Below are 25,261 nucleotides of genomic sequence, written 5' to 3' on the forward strand. Positions count from 1 at the left end.
GAAAGTACAGATAATGATGCCATGGGGCTAAGTCACATGGCGCCACGCGAAGTGAACAGACCCATGGAAGAGTCTCGAAAGAAACCCTCTTGAAAATAATTTAAACCGGAGAGTTATCCCTTTGTCTCCAACTTACAAAATATTTTAAAAAGTAAAATTGAAATTTTCCGATTGCAACTCAAATCAAATAAATTTTAAACTTTAAATTTTTTTTTTTTTTTTTTTTTTTACGCATTTGCGACGAACTTTTAGAGCATTTATAAGTTAAAGATAGACCTGCTCCATGAGAGAAAAACATACAAAATAAAAAAATGTGGATCTCTCCTGGAGCTCAGTCTCATCTAAGAAAGAAAGGTGAATCAAATAGACTCATAAGAATCAATAAGATTCAAAAATTAAGGGGAAATCACCGATCTACAAAATTCAAAAATATGGACAACCTTCCGATGTATTGGAAACACGGAATATAATAAGAAAACTGATACACTACAAGAATTTGACTTAAAAGCTATCCCAACAATAAAACAATATAGCATACATAACAAATAGCACAAACACATAACAAACACGGGATGTAGGAGACCCTAGCAAGGTCACAGAAAACGCAAATTTAGGGGAAGTGACCCGAGAGGATAATCAAAATCACTCTCGGAGATACACCCCTATAGATACACTAGGAATGGAAAAATACCCGAACTCCTAATTCACTTTTGAAAAGAGGATGAAATAACACAATACAACAAATCAGGGGGTATACAAAGATACATAAAATTTAATTAATTAGGATAGGGGGGCATCTGTCTGGTGCCCCCCACCAAAAAAAAAAAAAAATAGTAGAGACGGAAGAAAGGAGAGAAGTCAGGAGAAGTTGAAGTCTGGGAGCGAAATTGTAGGAGGAGATAGTAGAGAGAGAAACGGAGACAAAGAAGGAGTTACAGGAACGGAAAGAAGGAAGGAATCAGCGGGAAAGAAACAGATGAGTAGATGCAAGGACAGGGGGAAAATCGAACTCACACTGTAAATCACGGGATGAATTAGGGCTGTCACTTGGTCGAGGGAAAGACGAGTGATTGGAAGTTATCGTTTTAAATTATCACATTTATTAAATTGTTATTGATTGAATTTCATCTTAGTGTTCTCTATAATTTAACCGTCGGCATTGCTGACTGGGGGCTCAGAGCTGTAAAACTACCTCGTCACTAATTTAACTTTCTAACCTCACGAGCCAGGGTGGAACTTTCATCATAATTTAATTAAATTATATTGGAAGAACCCCACCCCAATACGTGCAAACGTCGCAAATATCTAAATGGATATAAATAAGTGTCATCAAGTCCTTCCCAAATATTGTTTTGATGCATGCTTGTCAAAAATTGTGCTGATGAGTATCGCCAATTTCAATGTGACCAGGTAACAACTATTAGGTAACTGGACAAATTAAGCCTTCAGTAAATTATTCAGTTATTAGTATAAATAAGTAATTACAGTCATTACAGTTATTAGTATAAATAAGTCATTACAGTCATTACAGTTATTAGTATAAATAAGTCATTACAGTCATTACAGTTATTAGTATAAATAAATCATTACAGTCATTACAGTTATTAGTATAAATAAATCATTACAGTCATTAGTTATTAGTATAAATAAGTCATTACAGTCATTACAGTTATTAGTATAAATAAATCATTACAGTCATTACAGTTATTAGTATAAATAAATCATTACAGTCATTACAGTTATTAGTATAAATAAATCATTACACAGTCTAGGTTTCATTTATATTAATGTGCTTGAAGAGTCTGGTAATGAATATAGAAAAGGAAATCGAAATTAGCGAAGTTTCCATAACATTTCAATAAACCTGTTTCAAAGAAAAACTGTTGTTTAACTCTTCTGCTCAAGATCTTTTACAAAAGCTAACATTCTCTCTCTCTCTCTCTCTCTCTCTCTCTCTCTCTCTTATCCTTATCTTTCAGTTTATTTGTCTACCTGTATACATGTACATGTCTGTCCTTGCTTTTCTAAAACTTACACATGCATTATAACACTTCCTTTCTGTCCCATTTACGTATCTATTCAATATTTACATCTAATGGCATGTACATTTACATTTATATACAAGAACTATTCACATTTATCTACATGTACTATTTACATTCATCTTTTTTGTCCCATTTATATATCTATATAACATTTACATTTAATGGCATGTACTATTTACATCTCTCTACACATAGTTTTGTTTATCCACCTGTACATTTACATTAATCATTTTTGATAAACATCATGTGATTTTAAGGTAAAGGAAAATAATAAAATTCCTTATTATATGTTTAAAAAAAAACAATGTAAAGCGATTTCCTTAAGACAATATAGATAGATAGATAGATAGATAGATAGATAGATAGATAGATAGATAGATAGATAGATGGATAGATAAATACTTAGATAGATAAATACTTAGATAGATAATCAAATAAATTCAGTGATTTGAAATCAGTGTAGAAAGAAACAGTACTCATATATTTATACAAGTATTGATCCACTCCACATGGATTTTTATTAATTCGTATTCATTTAAAGATTTGAATATGAATGCCTTGGGGGCCCCGAGTGGCCGAGTGGTCTAAAGCTCTCTTCGTTACGGATCACTGCCATCTCACCTCTGTCTGCGGTGGTTCGAGTCTAAGATTCAGCCAATGTGGGCATGTGAGAAAGTTTGCCAGTAGCTTCTCGTGGGTCGGTGGTTCTTTCCGGGGTTTTCCGGGTTCTTCCTCCACTATTAATACTGGCCGCCATGTATAGCCTATCGTGCTGAAAAATGGCGTTAAACCCCACAACAACAACAACAACACAACAACATGAATGCCTTGGTACTGTTAGGAGGTTAAGGTGTTCCAGTAAAGCGTCACATTGTCCATCCATCCCCTGTCAGCTCATTCTTTCCTGCATCATTTGCCCTCCTTGACCACATTCAAACTCATTATTTCCATCAAACTTGTAATGTGTGTGAATCTTTTGATGCTCAATCGTCAGACACAAAATTAGGTTTGTGTGACTTACTTTTAAGGATTTATTAAAACTCGTGCCTGGAATCTAATTCCTATATATTTAGACTTTATGATAAAAATGTTCAATAAAGATACTTTATGCATGACAAGTATCAAGAAATAGGTTCCACTCAAGCGTTTTTGAGAACTGCTGAAAGTGGTAAATTCAAAGGGTAACGTCATTTCCTGTACAATTCTCATAATGAATAGAAATTTAATATACACTTACATCTACTTATATTGAATTACTTGTTATTACTACCCCATTTCAAGTAGACAGCTGATGAAAATGACTGCTTCAGTATTGTAGAAAAATGGGCTTGATATAGCACAAAGTACACCAAATTGTTTGGTAGGAAAATGCACTCGATATACCACAAAGTACACTGAAGTTATATGTCGTTGAAATATATACATACATTTTCACAGTTGAGCAATTACAATTTTCTGAGAGTGCACTTATGGAAAGTTTAAATAATACCCAAAAAAGCTATCAGCTCTTATTTGATCATTTGCATAGGAAGATCTGGAAGTGAAAATAGCCATGTATAGCTATCAATCTTCTATGAGGTGAGCATCAGAAGTAAGACCTAGCAGCGTACATTGAAATCCAAATCAACCCCATCATTCAGATATCAAAATAATGAAAATTGCAGACTGATTTTTATTAACATTACCTATAATATATGCATCATCTTCTATAACAAGGATAGAAAGCGAAGAAAATCAGAAGGATACATTTATTTAAAAATGCTAACCATATACAAAGACGTAAAACTCAAGAGTAGAACCAACAACAATTACAATTAGGCCATTCACATTGATTTAATTGGCTTAATACGAATTGCTAGAGAAAACTGAACAATACCACAGAAGCACATTTATGTTGTGAGATCCTGGCTACAGATGGGGAGGGTGTGTGTGTTAAGTTGGAGTATTGTCTAAGTGAAATGGACTGCATATAATTTTGCAAGTAACTAATGTGTTTTACCAATATTTATTTCAGTACTATGCCTACCTCTACAGTTATGTAATGCCTGATGTTATAAGAAAGGAGGTGGACAAAAAAATAAACTGCGAGGACATTGCCATAAACTTCCTTGTCTCTAACTACACACGAAAACCTCCAATTAAGGTATGACATTACTCCATATCTACTTCTAAATCAAGTGAATGATTCACAATTCTAATTTGAAATTATTCAAGCATATGAGTAATTTATACATTTCAGTGTTGGTGGTGGAGTGGCTTTTGCAAGCCGAATTTCTTTCCTCTAATTTTGTCAATTGATGGTACGGAAATAATAAATTTCTTTATCTACAAATTGAGCAAAATTATTTTTCCAATCTATTTGGGGGCCAGAATTTGTTTCTTCTAATAAAATAGCAAAAGTGAAATGAATGGTCCATCAGCATGCTTTATGTCTATATGATCATGAATAGCATACCTACTATTGTCTAAATAGGGGTGAGCAGCATACTTAATATTGTCTGGATGGAGGTCAGCAGCATGATTAATATTATCTAAATGAGGGTGTACAGCATGCTTAATATTGTCTGTATGGGGTGAGTGCAGCATGCTTAATATTGTCTGTATGGGGTGTGCATCATGCTTAATATTCTTTATATGTGGGGTGAGTAGCATGCTTAATATTGTATAGATGGAGGTGAGCAACATGCTTAATATTGTCTCTTTGGGGTGAGCTACATGGTTAATATTGTCTAGATGGAGGTGAGCAGCATAGCAACATTCTCATGATGGGGTGAGCAGCATGCTTTATATTGTCTATATGGAGGTGAACATCATGCATAATATTGTCTACATGGGGTGAGCAGCATGCTTAATATTCTCTGTACGACAGTAAGCACCATGTTTAATATTCTCTATATGGAGGTGGGCAGCATGGCAACATTCTTTAGATGGGGTGAGCAGCATGCTTAATATTTTCTTTATGGGGTGTGGAGCATGCTTAATATTGTCCATATATGGGGTGAGCAGCATGCCTAATATTGTCTAGATGGAGGTGAGCAACATGGCAACATTCTCTAGATGGGGTGAGCAGCATGCTTTACATTGTCTAAATGGGGGTGAGCAGCATGCTTTATATTGTCTATATGGAGGTGAGCAGCATGCTTAATATTGTCTAGATTGGGTGAGCAGAATGCTTAATATTGTCTATATGGGGCAAGCAGAATGCTTAATATTGTCTATATGGGGCAAACAGGATGCTTAATATTGTGTATATGGGGCAAGCAGCATTCTTAATACTGTCTAGATGGGGTGAGCAGCATGATTAATATTATCAAGATGGGGTGAGCAGTATTCTTAATATTCTCTATATGGGGTGAGTGCATTGCAACATTCTCTAGATGGGGGTGAGCAGTATGCTTAGTATTGTCTATATGGGGCAAGCAGCATTCTTAATACTGTCTAGATGGGGTGAGCAGCATGCTTAATATTGTCTAGATGGGGTGAGTGCAGCATGCTTAATATTGTCTATATGGGGTGAGCAGTATGCTCAATATTGTCTATATGGGGTGAGCAGCATGCTTAATATTGTCTATATGGGGTGAGCAGTATGCTCAATATTGTCTATATGGGGTGAGCAGCATGCTTAATGCATTCTGTATGGGGTAAGCAGTATGCTTAATATTGTCTAGATGGGGTGAGCAGCATGCTTAATATCGTCTAGATGGGGTGAGGGCATGGCAATATTCTCTTGATGGGGGTGAGCAACATGCTTAATATTGTCTATATGGGGTGAGCAGCATGCTTTATATTGTCTATATGGGGTGAACAGCATGCTTAATATTGTCTATATGGGGCAAGCAGAATACTTAATATTGTCTATATGGGGTAAGCAACATGCTTAATATTGTCTATATGGGTGTGGGTGTATGGCAATATTCTCTAGATGAGGGTGAGCATGCGTAATATGGTCTTTATGGGTGTGGGTGTATGGGTGTGAGCAGCATGCTTAATATTGTCTATATGGGGTAAGCAGAATGCTTAATGTTGTCTATACAGGGTGAGCAGCATGCTTAATATTGCCTATACGGGGTGAGCAGCAAGCTTAATATTCTCTATATTGGGTGAGTGCATTGCAACATTCTCTAGATGGGGGTAAGCAGCATGCTTAATATTGTCTGTATGGGGTGAACAGCAAGCTTACTATTGTCTACATGGGGTGAGCAGCATGTTTAATATTGTCTATATGGGGTGAGCAGCATGCTTAATGCTGTCTATATGGGGTAAGCAGTATGCTTAATATTGTCTATATGGGTGTGGGTGTATGGTAATATTCTCTAGATAAGGGTGAGCATGCTTAATATTGTCTTTATGGGTGTGGATGTATGGGTGTGAGCAGCATGCTTATTTGTGTTTAGATTGGGTTTGCAGCATGCTTAATATTCTCTATATGGGGTAAGCAGCATGTTTAATAATGTCAATATGGAGTGAGCAGCATGCTTAATATTGTCTAGATGGAGGTGAATAGCATGCTTAATATTGTCTATATGGGGTGAGCAGCATAATTAATAATGCCTATATGGAGTGAGCAACATGCCATATATTGTCTAGATGGATGTGAGCAGCATGGCAACATTCTCTAGATGGGGGTGAATAGCATGCTTAATATTGTCTATATGGGGCAAGCAGGATGCTTAATATTGTCTAGATGGGGTGAGCAGCATGCTTAATATTGTCTATATGGGGCAAGCAGGATGCTTAATATTGTCTAGATGGGTTGAGCAGTATGCTTAATATTGTCAAGATGGGGTGGGCAGTATGCTTAATGTTGTCTAGATGGGGCAAGCAGGATGCTTAATATTGTCTAGATGGGGTGAGCACCATGCTTAATATTGTCGAGATGGGGTGAGCAGTATGCTTAATGTTAATATTCTCTATATGGGGTGAGTGCATGGCAACATTCTCTAGATGGGGGTGAGCAGCATGCTTAATATTGTCTATATAGGGTGAGTAGAATGCTTAATATGGTGTATATGGGTGAGTAGAATGCTTAATATTGTGTATATGGGTGTTGGTGTATGGGTGTGAGCAGCATGCTTATTTTTATTTCAACAGAGTTGAATAGCATGCTTATTATTGTGTAGATGGAAGTAAACAGCATGCTACTCCAGAATGTTGTGTGATATATGCTATCTGCATGCTTGAGATAGATATTTTCACTGTTTTGGAAATCAATATAGTAGCTACATATTGGACTGATCCAGCAATAGAGTGGAGATCTAGAGGTTAATAAAACCCCACCACACATGAAGTTCCTGAATTTTAAGTCTCTCCAAAGCATAAATTAAACCATCTAAATTTATATATAAAAAAATTAAAAACTTACACTTGGGAATGTTCCAGCTGTTTAAGGCTCATTAGGGGGTCAGAAGAGGGAATTGGGTATGCACAACAGCTCCATCTCGCCTGCCCCCCCCCCATCTGATGACCACTGCATATGGGAATTTTAAAACAAATACAGAAGAAAAGGGAAGTTGTTAGAGATAACAAAGAAACAATATGCATGTGTGATGCATCAGCCACTTCTGCTATACCATTTGATAATTGAAGAAATTTATACTAATTTGTTGGCAATAATTTTTTATAAATATTACACATTAGATAGATAGATAGATAGATATATAGATAGATAAATAGATAGATAAAGAGATAGACAGACAGACAGAGACAGACAGACAGACAGGTGGTAGGTAGATATGTAGATATATAGATATATAAATAGATAGATAGGTAGATAGATAGAGACAGACAGACAGAGACAGATAGATAGATAGATAGATAGATAATGATATCATATCTCCTCTATGTACAGGTGACTTCCAGGCTGCAGTTCCGATGTCCAGACTGTCCTCGAGGGATGTCCAAAAATGCAACCCACATGGAAGAACGTCATCAATGCATTAACAACTTTGAGAAAGTTTTTGGCTACATGCCCTTGTTGTACACACGATTCCGAGCTGACTACCCAGTCATTGATAAAGTGCCCGATAACAAAGACATAAAAACATGCATTAACTAACAGAAATATACACGTAGAGAGAGAGTTGCTGTTGTGGGTTTGAAAATGCCATATTTCAGCACACAGTGGGCTGTACATAGTGGACAGTATAACTCTGGATGAAGAACTCATGAAACTTTGGTAACAACCACCAACCATTAGGAAGCTACTGACAAGCTTTTTCACATACCCACATTTCCTGAGCCCAAGACTCAAACCCAAGCTGAAAAAGATGAGATGGCAGTGATCACGAAAGACAAGCATTAAGACCACTCAGCCATCAGGGGCTTTGGGGAGGGGTGGGGAGGAGAGAGAGAGAGAATGGGTGGCTTACATGTAGCCCTTATGTGCAATATGTGGAGCTGGAAAAATTGGGCACCTCAAACAAATTAGCATGAAACAGAATGGAACAAAGACTGGCATTTTTATAAACTTTATGAAAGGAAGATTCATGAGTAAAAATGTTTACAGGCAACGAGGACCTCAAAACACAGTGATAGAGTCTGATAAACTCATGTATAAGTCAGCCTTCAGAAATAAAGCAATTGGAAGGGAGATATAGCTAAATGAGAAAACAAATTATGCATAATTGGTAGTAATTTGTATATGCATTGTATTCAACATCTCTACAGACTTTGTTAACATCTAGGGATTTAACAAACATAAAACTGGAAAACAAGAGACACTCTGTGTTCATCATGCTATAGACAGTAATTCAGAAAGCTTAACTCATGTTTTGCAATGGGGTGGGGTATCCAACATATCTGGAAACAAGTTATAACTTGCATATGTCTTATCAGAGAATATTGTCTTACTTATTATTATTATTATTATTATTAAACACATCCCATTTCTTTAGGATATGGCAACTTCTTTCATAAGTGTACTTAGCTTAAAGGTCAACTGGTCAATCTCTAAATATTAAAACATCATAAAGCGAAAAATGTATTGACTTTTAGTTTAAATTTAATGTCATATTTTTATTTCATCAGCATAAATATGCTTTCTTAAACATTTACCCTTAAGTTTTCTACTCACAACCCAAGGATGTTTCTGATCTTCTTAAACATGTATGCACAATCATGCAGATGTAATAATTCATCAAGGGCTATATACATGTCCAGTACATCCCCATTAAAAGGCTGTCAGTGGGAACTATAGATTGTACACATCACAGTAAGACTGCCTTAATGATGTATATAATAGCCTAAGTGTTCCTGCATAATAACACTGTCCACTGTAAGAGTGCCTCGAGGGAGAATAGTCCTTGACTAATGAGTCACCCTCTATAAATAAAGCATTATTATTATTACTATTATCATTATTATTATTATTATTATTATCCATCCAAGCCATTGAGTATACTGCCCTATAGTGTGATGGCCTTATAATGAAGTTCATTATACAGTACTCCCTCATTATAACTCTTGATCTAAGCCATTGAGAATACTACCTCATAGTAAGAATGCCTTATCAAGTAATCAAGTATATTATACATGTCAAATATGCCCCTATTATAATGCTGTCAGCTGGAGCCATATATTATCCACCTCTTAGTGAGACTGCCTTATAATGAAGTGCACGATACATATAATTTTACAACCACTTCATAAATTGGGATCCATGACTATACTCTCTTTAAAGCAGGAACTGTGTATAAATTAAAGGTGTTAAAGTGAGTGAACGTATTTTGATATTGAAGTTTTCAGTAGAGAACAGTCACCTTGGCCTTAACTTCTTTTGAGCAGTATAAATTCTCTGAGAAATGTAATGGTATGAATTCCGTTTGTTAATGTTATGAACATAAGAATCTGGACAAATGTGTGGATGTGTAAGACTAGACAAAGTTGTAAATGTGTGAGGCTCTAGATAAAGCAGTGAATGTGTAAGACTCAAGACAAAATTGTGAATATGTAAGACTCTAGACAAAGTTGTGAATATGCAAGACTCTAGACAAAGTTTTAAATGTGTAAGACAAGGTTGTAAATATGTAAGATTCTAGATATAGCTGTGAATATGTAAGACTCTAGACAAAGTTGTGAATATGTAAGGCTCTAGATAAAGCAGTGAATGTGTAAGGCTCAAGACAAAATTGTGAATATGTAAGACTCTAGACAAAGTTGTGAATATGCAAGACTCTAGACAAAGTTGTGAATATGTAAGGCTCTAGATATAGCTGTGAATATGTAAGGCTCTAGATATAGCTGTGAATATGTAAGACACTAGACTAAGTTGTGAATGTGTAAGACTAGACAAAGTTGTGAATATGCAAGACTCTAGACAAAGTTTTAAATGTGTAAGACAAAGTTGTGAATGTGTAAGACTCTAGACAAAGTTGTGAATATGTTAGACTTTAGTCAAAATTGTGAATGTGTAAGACTCTAGACATAGCTGTGAATATGTAAGCCTCTAGACAAAGTTGTGAATATGTAAGTCTCTAGACAAAGTTGTGAATACGTAAGACTCTAGACAAAGTTGTGAATATGTAAGACTCTAGACAAAATTGTGAATATGTAAGACTCTAGACAAAGTTGTGACTGTGTAAGACTTGAGACAAAGTTCTGAATGTGTAAGACTCTAGACAAAGTTGTGAATATGTAAGACTCTAGACCAAGCTGTAAATGTGTAAGACTCTATACAAAGTTGTAAATGTGTAAGATACTAGACAAAGTTGTGAATGTGTAAGACTAGACAAAGTTGTGAATATGCAAGACTCTAGACAAAGTTTTAAATGTGTAAGACAAAGTTGTAAATGTGTAAGAATCTAGACAAAGTTGTAAATGTGTAAAACTCTAGACAAAGTTGTAAATGTGTAAGACTCTAGACAAAGTTGTAAATGTGTCAAACTCTAGACAAAGTTTTAATGTGTAAGACTCTAAGACAAAGTTGAGAATGAGTTCTGAATAAGTAAGAATTATCTAGACAGAGTTGTGAATGTGTAAGACTCTATACAGAAGTGTTAAAAAGTAATGATTTGGATGAAGTCGTGAATGAGTAAGAATCTATACAAAGATGTGAATGTTTAAGAATTTGGTCAATGAACAACAACAGAAAACAATTAACATTCAATATTAGTGTCATAAAATTATTAATACCATATTGTAAATACAGCACTCCCTCGTATTAAAGCATTGTCTATAGAAGCCTTAGAGAACACCACCTAAAACTGAGACAGACATAAACTGATCTACATAATACATGTACAGTACTCCTTCATTATAACTGTCCATGAAAGCCATATGGTATACTGCTCTATATTAAGACTGCCTTACACTGAAGTACATAATACATGTACAGTACTCATTCAGTACAACTGTCCATGAAAGACATATGGTATACTGCTCTATATTAAGACTGCCTTACACTAATTACATAATACATGCACAGTACTCCTTCATTATAACTGTCCATGAAAGCCATACGGTATACTGCTCTATAGTAAGACTGCCTTATATTGAAGTACATAATACATGTACAGTACTCCTTCATTATAACTGTCCATGAAAGACATACGGTATACTGCTCTATAGTAAGAGTGCCTTATACTGAAGTACATAATACATATAATTATATGACTGCTTAATAAAATTGGATCCATGATCATTCTTGCCCAATAACAGTAATTGTGATAATGAAGTCATTATAATGAATAATGTATATGATATTTAACCAATAGTTGCCTGACATGGAATAATGTACCTTATCTAGGAATGGGAAAGGTCCAACCAAGATCATTGTCTCATTCAAGAAATCTGAATAGAGACATGCTAATGCATATGAGAAATATATTTAAAAAAACATGGCTGCCCCATCACAGTTACTAAAAACTGACATGAACTGACGTGTTAAGCTGTGTTTTCCATAATTGTCCATAATTGTGGTATACATAAAAAACTGCTGAGAATTTGTCCCCAATCGTAAAATCTCATTTTGTTTTTTAAAATGCCTTTCTTAAGAGAGAAAAGTGCACATACAAACAAGTCTTTATACAACTGTTGGAATTTGAACATGTTTTCTTGTACTAACTTGTTTTAAAGAAGAGGTAAATACATTAGAATTCTGCACAGAGCAAAGTTTTGCTTGCTCTGCCAAGGCATAATTAAAATACCCAACATACTCATTGGATCATGAAAAGTAGGTCACTGTGACCTGATAAACACTATCCTCAATAATGAATACATCCATAAAGTTTTATGACTGTATATGAAAAATTGTCTGAGAAAATTCAGCTAAATGGAAAAGCTAAGTATTGATCAAACATCAACAAAGCCTTTTGGAAAAGCTACATGTAGGTCATGACGTTTACAAGCATGCTATAAATACCATCAATAGAAAGCTACCGTAAAAATTATGGTAAATACAAATAGGTTACATAAAATATTTAAATGTATAAATATAAAACAAAAACTGACACTCTCATGCTTTATTTCCAATAAATAAATAACAATGTAGACAGAAGAAGAAAAAATATCAAATTTTTAAATATTGCTAGATAGGCTTTCCTGCAGAGATGTCTAATTGCAACTTACTTAAATATGGATACTTATCTGTCACTGTTGTGCAACATGTCCACATAACATCAGAAATACACAAATACCATCTATACTCACTTATAAGGCAGGATCAACTGCAAACTTCATAGACCCAGATCTGCCATGGCACAATGCACTGGCAAATCTTGGTATATGCAGTTGGTTAGAATTAATCAGGAGAACAAATAGCAAAGACCCTGATCTGCCAGTGCATTATATGATCACATATCAAGATGTTATTTGCCGCTAACTCAACTTGCAAACAAGTGCATATGGTATGTAATTTATGATTGGTGTATAAAGATGAAATGTAACTTTTAAAAATTGGGTATAATTTTGTAAGCATTTTATGACACATCAGCACTATAATGGCTATATGGTGGCAAGTAAAAATAGGTAAACATGTTACAGCATTTTATGACCTCAGCACAATAGTTATGTGGTGGCAAGTAAGAATATGTATACATGTTATAACATTTTATGACATCTCAGCAACATAGCTATATGGTGGCTAGTAAAAATAGGTATACATGTCATAACATTTTATGACACCTCAGCAACATAGCTATATGGTGGCTAGTAAAAATATATATACATGTTATAACATTTTATGACACCTCAGCAACATAGCTATATGGTGGCAAGTAAAAATAGGTATACATGTTATGGCATTTTATGACACCTCGGCACCATACCTATATGGTGGCTAGTAAAAATATGTATACATGTTATAACATTTTATGACACCTCAGCAACATAGCTATATGGTGGCAAGTAAAAATATGTATACATGTTATAGCATTTTATGACACCTCAGCACAATAGTAGCTATATGGTGGCAAGTAAAGATAAGTATATGTATTACAGTTTAATAATGAAATGAACTTGTTCTCAAAGAAAAGGTCAACACAAAAATATAGATACATGATACTTAATATCACAGTTATGCTTAAACATTTCTTACAAGGAAAAAAACCATGATTTGAAAATTGTCATTTACGAAAAACTATTTAATTAACTGGGTGGGAGGCCTGGGATTTTTCAAAAAAAATTCTGTCCCCTAAATTGCTTTTAGAAGATGTTTCTGTTCTTATATGTAGAAAATGAAAAAGTGGTATCTTAAAGTAAAAGAGAAGAAAATATCCTAGGTCAAAAGGAAATCAAGAAATTAAATGATGGCTGGTGGCTCATGTCATAAACAATCTTGTACAGAATTTGAAGGTGAACATGAATAGTATGAGGTATTTTTACTGAGAATTTACTTGTGATTTTTAATGTACACTGGTCCCACATTAAAAAGAACCTCAGTATAGCATTGGTTCCACACTGGAAGGTACACTGGTGTACCATGCTATATGTGCAGTGCCTTCATAAAACAAAGTTGCTAACTGTGAGGTATTAGTTACATTGATCCTGCACTACAAAACACATTGGAATGACATACTAACTTACTGTGTGGTACCTTGGTATAACAAAGTTGCTAACTGGAAGGCACCACAGAATAACATTTTCCTCACTGCAAGGTATATTAATATAACATTGTCCCTCACTATAAGGTACCTTGGTATAACCATTCCACACTGTGTTGTACCTCAGTATGACACTGGTCCCTCACTGTAAGGCACATCAATACAACACAACATAATCTAGTACAAGGTGATAACCACTATAAGACAGCACACTTGTTTGGTTTACTTAAACAGTTTTAGAGGGAAATAAAAAAGTACTTATCTTCTCTATCTGATTTACTAATCTACTTTTTTCTTCTCGTCAATAAAGAAAATATTTATTTCACTCAAGTAGTCATTTTTATTATATGCTTATTTTTTCTTCATTAACTTTACATTGTCAGAATTGTGCAATATTACCCGATACTGAACTCTCGTGCAAATACACATATTGCATTCATGTGCATAAAGGAGCTACTTTCTATTGTAAACAGACAATGGATGCAGATGCCAGCACTTTGAGTTGTAAACTAATCATGTACACTCGTGTAGTAGGCGCTTTACATTGTGGTTGTTTAAATTTGTTTCTGAATGAACTAAAGCAGATGTTTCCTGGACTGCCACATTAACTGCTTTAGTACATTCCGCGTTAACTTTGCTGATACAATGTTTCGGATTTAGGCTAGCTATACAACAGATGCAAGAATTGGTCCTTACAAATATCATACAAGTGACAAGACATTTACTGTCTTCTTTAGCTGGTGATAAGAATGGCAACAAAATATAATTACAGTTTTGCATGCTGAATTTCCTAAAAATGTACTTTCTTAGTTCTGCAAATCCGAATTACATGAGCCATGTATTAGGTTCTCAATCTTGATTACACATTTCAAAATTGTACTGTAATTTTGAATATAAGTGCAATTATATCCTCCTTACTGTCCTCAAAATGAAATAATCATTAAATTCCATAGCATCTTAAATTGATAATTGCAATTGAAAGACTTCATATTTTCCCCACATTATGATTTCAAACATTCAATGACAGAAACAAACACATTTGTAAATGTCAACACGCTTCTCCCTTGCTTCTTCAATCCAATGTATTTCATGAGGAAATGTCACATATAAATCCAGTCCATAATCAAAAAATTTCGTAGAATCAAAAAAAATACCAAAATCTATTAATTCCAGATCAAATGGAAAAGTTGTTACAATGTGCATTCATTCACAATATGACTCCAAATTTAAATTTTAACTAAGACACGCCATTTTCTTTTGAAAGTTTTATCAAGCACGCAACTAAGTTCAAATTTATCTGGGCGGAGTTATGTGCACAGTAATAATGTTATTGTTGTGTAATGATGAATCTGCACTTGTTCTTGTAGTGCATTTTGTTAATATAATTAAGCATTAGGTAGAATAATAAAAAAATTAGCATATAATGAAAAGTTTACTGCATTTGTATGGGAAAATATGAACACACTTTCTCGGATGGATATACTGCACTCCCAAGGTCATGCAATATTTCCATGCGAACAACTCATTCATATTTTCCCATAAGAATGCAGTAACCTATAAATACATCTTATTTCAAGCAGGTTCAGCCAATTACAAATATCCTGGAACTGATTTCAGCATTGGCCAATATATGCAATTAAAAGATGTGTTTACTTCTGTCTCAACTATGAATGCTTTTCTGTCTCAACTATAAATGCTCTTCTGTCTCAACTATAAATGCTCTATGTTTCTGAAACACTTTTTTAGCATGAAACATAAGATCCAAGTCTGAAACAAATTTCAAACATAATACTTCATTCAAATAAGTTCCTTTGTAACTTGATCATAAAGATTTATTGGGGTGATTCACCATTCTAAATTTCTGCAATAAAACCTGCAACCTCATGAAATCCCTTGCAACTTAACCATAAGCCTTTACTGGGTGATTCACCTGTCTAAAAGCTGCAATGAAATCTGCATAAATTTTCTTAATTATTGCTACATGTACTTTCTTGTAAGTTCAGTCCATGCAAACAACATGGATCCTGATCTACTGTTGCATAATGCATTGGCTGTTGAGGGTCTGTGTTGTTTGTTCTGCTGATTACACCTATTTCTTGATGGCAAATCTGGGTATGTGCAGTTTGCAGCTTGACTTGACTGATAAGCACATGCATATGATATCTATCTAGTATGTGACTTGCCATGTACAGATGATATCTATCTAGTATGTGACTTGCCATGTACAGATGATATATATCTAGTATGTGACTTGCCAGGTACATATGATATATATCTAGTATGTTACTTGCCATGTACATGAACTGCATGTGATGAGCCAGTCAATTTCCTCTTGTATGACACTGTCGAGCACTCATAAACTGTTGAGAAGACACAGGACCCTCTCAATAGGATGGTTGGTATATAATATTAAGTCATAGCCAGTCTATCATAATTCATAAAATCATGTCACCTTATATAATTAGAACAAGACTTCTCTTGCAACCTATAAATTTTCATTTTAATTTTGTGAAATATAATTGAATTTTAATAAATGGTCATAATTCAGAGTTTGATCATTTCCACTCCAGTAAATTTCAAGGATTTTACCTGGTTTTTTACTGCTCCAGTGGCCTAAGAAGTTAAAGCATCTGCCTCGGATGCTGGAGGTTGCAGGTTTGAACCCTGACCGAGTCATACCAAAGATTTATAAAAATAGTACTAGCAGCTACATCACTTGGAGTTCAGCAGTAAGAGGTTATTGTTAGGACTGGTCAGCCTGGTGTCAGGATAATGTGTCTGGGTGGGATATCATGCTACATGTCTGGTGCATAATGCCCCAGTGCTAGACATCACTATAAATTGTCACAATGCAGACATCGTAGTGATATGGCTGAAAAATTGTTAAAGCTACGTTAAAAATCAAACACCACACACACCTGGACTTGCCAGGTCCTAAAATCTTAATTTTCAGGACTATTAGTATCAGAATATGGATATTGCACAGCAGGTAGTTTGAATCCAGTTACCTAACAAACCAAATGATCCAAAAATGTAGAAAAAATATGGCTTAAAAAAATAAAAGCAATATACACAAGAAATAAACAAGTTTATTATAATAATCTTAAATCAATGATAAACAGGTTGTGCTGATATTCCTGGAGCCATTGCAAAACAAAATGGCCCCCAAAAATTTATGAGGGAGCAAAAATTATTTTAAAGGATGTTGACTTTAAGGTCCATTTTCATTGATTTCAAGGCTTTGAATTAAAAAGGTCAAATCCAGTACTTTCAAGGAAGTTGATGAAACATGGGATATATGATGTAAAATTATTGTTTCTCTATTTGCATATTTTGATTGCACTCTAAATACACGAGTTCACAAGTTTGCCCCAAATTTTACTTCAGTCTTGTCCACAATATCCAACAATACCAACACTATGAGCTACAGTTCTAATCAAGTTCAAATTGGACAGATTTCAGATTCTCTGAACTTTAGTTTGGTTTTCTCTGTTGTCTTACAGCACAGCAACAGATGATGGCAATGGAGTCAAGTCGACCTCTGCTGATCTGAAAGTAGGGTTCAAACCCACATCCTTTCTGTTTTAGGCTCAGCATGTTAACCACTGAGCCACAGTAGCTTCTCTGACTTTTAGTGAAATTTAAAAGACACAGATAAGCTACAATGACACCCAGCATTAAATGACACTTAAGGAATTGCAGTGCACATTGTACATGTTGATATTTTTTCCTTCATAGACATGTGTTCTTGATAAGGTTAATTTCATATCAAAATTGTGAATAGAGATCATAAAGTTGTCATATACATACACACACACACACACACACACACACATATGCTCAGGGATTTTGAATGGGCCTGATGCACCCTTCTTCCTGCATGCTCTACCAGGCAACTAATGCAGTTGAACATTTTGAAGTGTGATGCATCCCATGATATCTTCCAGTTCCAAAGATCTCAAAATATTTACATCAAAAACTTTTGTCCTTGTGTTTTACTGATTCTACCCTTGAATGTCTACATTTTAGTCTCATAAGTGTTTCTGGGATACCTAAACTTCCTTTTTTGTAGAGAGTCTCAAGGGAGATTAGTTTTATTTAGGGGGTGCTCACCAGTTATTATGTACTTTTGAGAGAGTGATGTATGTAAGGTGAAGTTTGCATTTAAAACATGCACAGTGGAGAGGATGTTGGCATACCTCTATGCTACATTAATGTAATGTGGATGATATTTCTTTGGATATTGTACTTTTGGAAACTGTACATGATTTAAGTACACTGCTAACTAAAATGACTGCTCCCTTGTGCTAAAAAATCAGCCTGAATTAGTCTAAAGTACACTAGACTAGACAATACCAGCTTCTGAAAGTGCAATGAATGAATTACCAAATATATAAAATGTAAAAAAAGTTATTGGCTCTTTTTTATACAATTTACCTCTGAAGCTCAGGAAGTGAAAATGACCAAGTGGAGCTAGCACTTTTTTGAAAGGTGCACAGCTGGAGTAAGGTCAAGCTGTATACTCTATAATCCAAATTACACCCATCAATCATACATCAAAATAAAGGGAATTAAAGGTTCTTTGAATTATACCTAAGATATGCAAGGTCTTTTTAAACAGCCAGTATAACCAGTGAGGAAAGCCAGGGAAATTCTTCTTCTTTAAAATTCTAACCCTATGCAAAATACAAAACTGTAGAGTGCCACCTTAACTAACTGAGTTACTCTCTACTGAAAAAGACAATACATACATAATGAGACACATACATGCACACATTTAGTGACATGTATCCTTTGTAAGATGCCATTAAACTGGCTCAACTGGATTCTGGAAGCATTTTGAGCTCATGCTGAAAATGCCAATGGTCAAGAGAATAATTGGATTATATAAGTAATTTAGGAGAACTTGAATTTGAGAAATTTCCAATGGTATGATTCTAATATTATTCTAGTGAATGTTACAAAATATGATTTGTATAAAACTCTGCATAGGAGTTTTGTCAAGGAAACATTTCTCAGCTTTGGATATATTGAGAGCACAGGACCAGGTTTTGGGGTCTTGAGATTACATGACCTGATCTAGTGGTGTTGAGAGTACTGGATCAGATCTGGGGGTTGTTAAGAGTACAGAACCAGATCTACGGGTCCTCAGAGTACATGGCCTGATTTTGGGATGTTCAGAGTACAGGGCCAGATTTAGGGATCAAGAGAGTAGAGCACCTAATTTGGGGATCAGAGAGTACAGGGTCTTATTTGGTGGTATTGTGAGTACAGGGCCTGATTGGTGCTGTTATGTCATACAGGGCCTGATTTGGTCATGTTGTAAGTAAAGGGCCTGATTGATGGTGTTGTGAGTACTGGACATGATTGGTGGTGTTGTGAGTACAGGGCCTGATTTGGTGGTGTTGAGAGTACAGGACCTGGTTAGTGGTGTTGTGACTACAGTGCCTAATTTGGTGGTATTGAGAGTACAAGGCCAGGACTTGATTTGTAGCACAGAAAGCTTCAAGATTATAGCCCAAATTTTCCTCAGTAACAATGTTAAAAGTGAAAATTCTGCATATACAGAACACATCACAAGACATAACATCATAAGTATTAAAACAGATATCAGAAATTCTGATATACGTAAGTTAATTATAATTTTGTTGCTATTAAAAAGGATGAATGACTGAGTGTTTAAAAGACATTAAGGTGCATAAATTGAGTTAACTAAGGGGATATATTAAATGACATTTTTATTAGTACTTAACTTCATGGATTGAGGTTGGGGGTTTAATCAGATGGATTTGGGATGGGATCTAATTGTCACAACAGCAATTACATGGATTTAGGATGGGATCTGTTGTATTGGTACTTAAATTCATGGATTGAGCATAAGGTTTTTATCACATGTTGTTTAGTTTGAGATCTGTTTCATCAGCACTTAAATTCATGGATTGAGGATGGGGGTTTTGTCATATGGATTTGGGATGGGATCTGTTTCCTTGGTACTTAAATTCAAACATCTGGGACAAGATCTAATTTTTCCATCAGTACTTGCATATATGGCTCTGGGACAGGATCTAATTGTTCCATCAGTTCTTGCATATATGGATCTTTGAGTATCAAATTGTTCCATCAGTACTTACATACATGGCTCCGGGACAGGATCTAATTGTTCCATCAGTACTTACATACATGGCTCTGGGATAGGATTTAATTGTTCCATCAATACTTAAATTTGTGGATCTGGAATGGGGTCTAACTGTTTCATCAAAAATACATGGATTTGGGATGGGATAATATTGTTATATCACATGGATTTGGGATGGGATTTACTTGTTTTATCACATGGATTTGGGATTGGATGTACATGTACTTGTTTTATCACATGGATTTGGGATGGGATAATATTGTTATATCACATGGATTTGGGATGGGATTTACTTGTTTTATCACATGGATTTGGAATTGGATGTACATGTACTTGTTTTATCACATGGATTTGGGATGGGATAATATTGTTATATCACATGGATTTGGGATGGGATTTACTTGTTTTATCACATGGATTTGGGATTGGATGTACTTGTTTTATCACATGGATTTTGGGACGGGATCTAATTGTTTCATCAGTACTTTAATTCATTGACTTGGGACGGATGAAACTGTTACCACAAAGGATCAATGTTCACTGGGTCTATACAATAAAAAATCTATGAAAACTGGCACCAAATGATAAATTGGTACCAAATGATAAATTGGCACCAAATGATAAATTGGCACCAAATGATAAATTGGTACCAAATGATAAATTGGCACCAAATGATAAATTGGTACCAAATGATAAATTGGTACCAAATGATAAATAGTGACTTCCTAGTAACTGATAGTAACTGACAAGCCTAAAGTACTGCATATTATCAATAAATCAAAGCTCACAACTCTAAGGAATAAAAAAAAACTGTTGGTTATATTAAAACCAATTATCCAGATTATTTACTCATATGGACTTCTACAATGTATTTCAAAATATTATTTATTACAATGCACCTGTATCTATAAAATGAAACTAATTTGCTGCTCAAATAACCAAAACAGAACATAGTAACAGAATTCAGAAGCAAACAATCAAATAGAATTTTACAGAATTATAACTGCAATATTATTAAAAATAACTAATTAGTCATTCTAAAGTAAAAATAAATGTAATTAGGAGAGATATAGTGAGAGAGTGAGACACAAGAGAGAAAGTATATTCTTACACATGAATGTTACTAAGTGAATGCCACTAAAACAAAATATAATTTTTGTCATACAAAAATACCAAGCAGAAGCTAATAAAGTGTGATTAAATACAAAAGTCTGATCAAAAAGGCAGTCTGAAGTAAAGGTTAATGTAATTAACTGTCAGTCAAAGATTAATTAGAGGTGACTTAAATCATGCTTCAAGTTAATCACCGAGCAGTGCAGGTGTGAATAGGATCATTTCCAGTTTGCCTTGATCCAAACCCTTTGACACTTGTGTTGACAAATTCACACAAAACATCACACATGTTATCATTCATTCATAGACAGAGCAGATATCCAACAAGTATGATATATTTAAGTACTTAAAAATATGTTTTTTTGTTTTTTACTTTTTCTGCCAATGTGCAAAATAGCAACAAAATGGTAATATCTATGTATCAATTGATAAATATACAAAACGTATTAATATGTTGTTGTTGTAGGGTTTAACGCCATTTCTCAGCACAAGATAGGCTATACATGGCAGCCAGTAAAATTGGTTTAGGAAGAACCCTGGAAAACCCAAGGAAGAACCACCGACCCACAAGAAGCTACTGGCAGGCTTTCTCACGTACCCACGTTAGGCAAGCCTGAGACTCGAACCCACACAGACAGAGGTGAGATGGCAGTGATCCGGAATGATGAGTGCTTTAGACCACTCAGCCACTCGGGGCCCCACATATTAATATAAAATCCTAATGATCCATATACTTCCAGTCACATTTCTACCTTTGACCGAATTCTATCACCCAGGTGACCAAAACTGGACAAAATCTTGGATTCCCAATGAATCTGGATATTTGGTTTATACTGTAGAGGCATAACATGCCTATCAATTAACTTCAAGTCCTTGTTCAGTACAAGCTTAAAACCAAAATGCATTGAAATCAGACAAATGTCAGTACTAAAGTATTCACATTATATCATTAGAATGGATATCATGAGCACTGCTGGGACAAAAAAAATTTAAAATGTGAAATAAAATAATTGGTTTCAAGATCCTACTTAAATTAAACTTAGCATCAGATTTATCATTTACTGAACCCCAAAAAATGTGAATGCTAGAGTTAACATGGCATGGTATATACAGTATAATTATGTTTAATGATATAAATACAGCCATCAGAAACACACACATTTATGACTTCCCATTTATACATAAATCAATAAATATGTACCTGTATATAAAGGTCACCTGTTTAAAATGACATTTTAAAGCAGGTTCTGAGTAATTGATATACATATGTCTACCTTTATAATGACTTTTTTAAGCAGGTCCCAATTAATCAGTATACCTGGGTGACTATCTTTGTAATAACAAACAATCAAACTATTTTACCCTAAAAATTTTTTTAACTTAACATAAATCATACAAAAAAGTAACATAAAAATTGTAGTCCATAAAATTTGTAATATCATCAAAATATTAAATAATCATAATACATAGGAAAAATTAAAAAAGATTTTATCACATTTCTTGATACAAGTCCTACGTTTTATGTACAGATTCAGGTCATAGCTTAAAAAAATTTGAAATAATAGAATATAATGAAGATTTCCAAAACATGTAAAGCCATGGGACTTGAAACCTTAAATTTGATGGCAAGATAAAACATTATCTTACATACCCAATGAAAGAAAAATCAGACACACCTGCCTTTTTATTTGGCTGGTTAATTATATTCAAGTGGTATTAAATTCCTAAAATATACCCGCTATGGAACATAAGAAAATCCACATCAAGGACAAAAAGTTCATAGTAAATTCATTGTTGTTACATGAATATTAAATGGAAACAGGTGAGCTTAAGAAAAGATTATTCAACAGTGTAACCCCTTATAATGTACTAAGTGTGACTAATTTCTGATCAGGTGTGTAATGGTGATTTTATTTCAGAACTGGATAGTTGGTGCATCTTACTCTGATATGTGAATGGTTTAACAATACAGTATTATTTACGTAGAATCATACCTAGGACAAGCTCGGACATCTAAGTATAAAAACCTTGGACCTCAGGTATCAAAAAGTTTTTGTCAGTGGACTTTTACCTCGGACAGTAACCAATACTCCAAGGTTTTTCCTAGGAACATTTGTCCAAGGTTTCCTAGGAAACCTCGGAAAATGTACAGCCGGGAAGAAATGATTAAGACAACAGTATTATTTATTTAGAGTGATACTGAGTGTGACACATGGTTTAACACTACAGTATTATTTATGTAGAGTCATACCAAGTGTGATACATGAAATGATTAACACTACAGTATTATTTATGTAGAGTCATACCAAGTGTGATACATGAAATGATTAACACTACAGTATTATTTATTTAGAGTGACACTGAGTGTAACACATGGTTTGACACTACAGTATTATTTATGTAGAGTCATACCAAGTGTGATACATGAAATGATTAACACTACAGTATTATTTATTTAGAGTGACACTGAGTGTGACACATGGTTTAACACTGCAGTATTATTTATGTAAGGTCTTACTTGGTATGATACAGTGTTGTATGGAATTGACTAAACTAAAATAAATTTCAATTCTCTGACACACACACACACATACCAATGCACACACCTTCCCCTTCCCAGTCCACATATTATCAGTATTTCAAAATTCCTGAAAGAAAGGGGTACACCATCTTGAAACAGATGCACTGTTCAAGTCATTACATCGTGGAGTAAGGTGTTGCTATCCCAAAGGAAGCCTTACAGCACAAAGGAAACCTGTTTTACTTAAATATGTTAAGCATTTTGACATTATACCTTTGTCTGTCATATATCACTTGGTGTTGCATTCTATAAGATAATTGTCTATTTACTTGGTGTAGCAATTTGATACAAGAAAATTGTTTATTTATTTTGTGTAGCAATTTCATATAAACAATTGTCTATTTACTTGGTGTAGTAATTTGACAAAAGACAATTGTCTGTTTACTTGGTGTGGCAATCTGACATCAGACAATTGTCTTTTTACATGGTATAGTAATTTGAGAAAAGACAATTGCCTATTTACTTGGTGTAGCATTTTGATATAATACAGTTGTTATCTACTTGGTGTAGTAATCTGACATACGGCAACTATTTACCTGGTGTAGCATTTTGACATAAGACAATTGTCTATTTACTTGGTGTAGCATTTTAACATAAGACAATTGTCTACTTACTTGGTGTAGCATTTTGACATAAGACAACTGTCTATTTACTTGGTGTAGCAATTTGACATAAGACAATTCTTTATTTACTTGGTGTAGCATTTTGACATAAGACAGTTGTTATTTACTTGCTGTAGCATTTTGACATAAAAAGTTATTTACTTGGTGTAGCAATTTGACATAAGACAACTGTCTATTTACTTTGTGTAGCATTTTGACCCAAAAAAAATTTCTATTTACTTTGTGTAGCATTTTGACAAAATTCAATTGTGTATTTACTTTCTGTAGCATTTTGATATAAGATAATTGGCTATTTACTTTGTGTATCATTTGACAAATAAATAAATGTGAAGTTATTCTGTGTAGCACTTGGCATAAAACTCTTGCAGTCATTATTTATCATCACAAATCAAGCTTTTGATTGAGAGGGTCCTCAACAATGCGCTGGTGAATCTCAATAAATAGTGGGATGTACATCACAAAGTCCAGGAAGTCGAAGTAGCCATTCCCATCTCGATCAAACTTGTGCAATACCTGAAAGTGAATAAGCGGCATGTGAATTAGATTTAAAGGTTTATATAGTACTCATTCATGCAGTTTTAAAGCTATAATAAACCAGCTTCTATTTCTGTATTGAATAATTTACTTATTCATTTCGTTTCTTTTTCCTGTTCTATTTTTCTTTTCAAGTACTGCCAATTACAGACACTGTCAACTGCAAATAATGTCAACTGCAAACACTGTTAATT

At 34.4% G+C, this 25,261-nt stretch overlaps 2 protein-coding genes across 2 annotated transcripts in view; one reads left to right on the forward strand and one right to left on the reverse strand.

Moving 5' to 3' along the window:
- LOC149783568 (exostosin-like 3) overlaps window positions 1–9,023 on the forward strand; it is a 53,019-nt gene extending 43,996 nt beyond the window's left edge. Inside the window, exons 6-7 of the mRNA XM_089931832.1 lie at window positions 4,060–4,188; window positions 7,894–9,023. Of these exons, the coding sequence (XP_089787958.1) occupies window positions 4,060–4,188; window positions 7,894–8,100 (336 nt within the window). The 3' untranslated portion in view covers window positions 8,101–9,023. The remainder of the gene's footprint in view (window positions 1–4,059; window positions 4,189–7,893) is intronic.
- Window positions 9,024–12,487: 3,464 nt separating this feature from the next.
- LOC149783569 (uncharacterized) overlaps window positions 12,488–25,261 on the reverse strand; it is a 194,812-nt gene continuing 182,038 nt past the window's right edge. The window contains exon 27 of the mRNA XM_089931831.1: window positions 12,488–25,046. Coding sequence (XP_089787957.1) covers window positions 24,915–25,046 — 132 coding nt within the window. The 3' untranslated portion in view covers window positions 12,488–24,914. The remainder of the gene's footprint in view (window positions 25,047–25,261) is intronic.

The sequence above is a fragment of the Sinohyriopsis cumingii genome, chromosome 14, assembly GCF_028554795.1.
Source record: "Sinohyriopsis cumingii isolate HCF-2022 chromosome 14, ASM2855479v2, whole genome shotgun sequence".
In the NCBI taxonomy this organism is placed as follows: Eukaryota; Metazoa; Mollusca; class Bivalvia; order Unionida; family Unionidae; genus Sinohyriopsis; species Sinohyriopsis cumingii.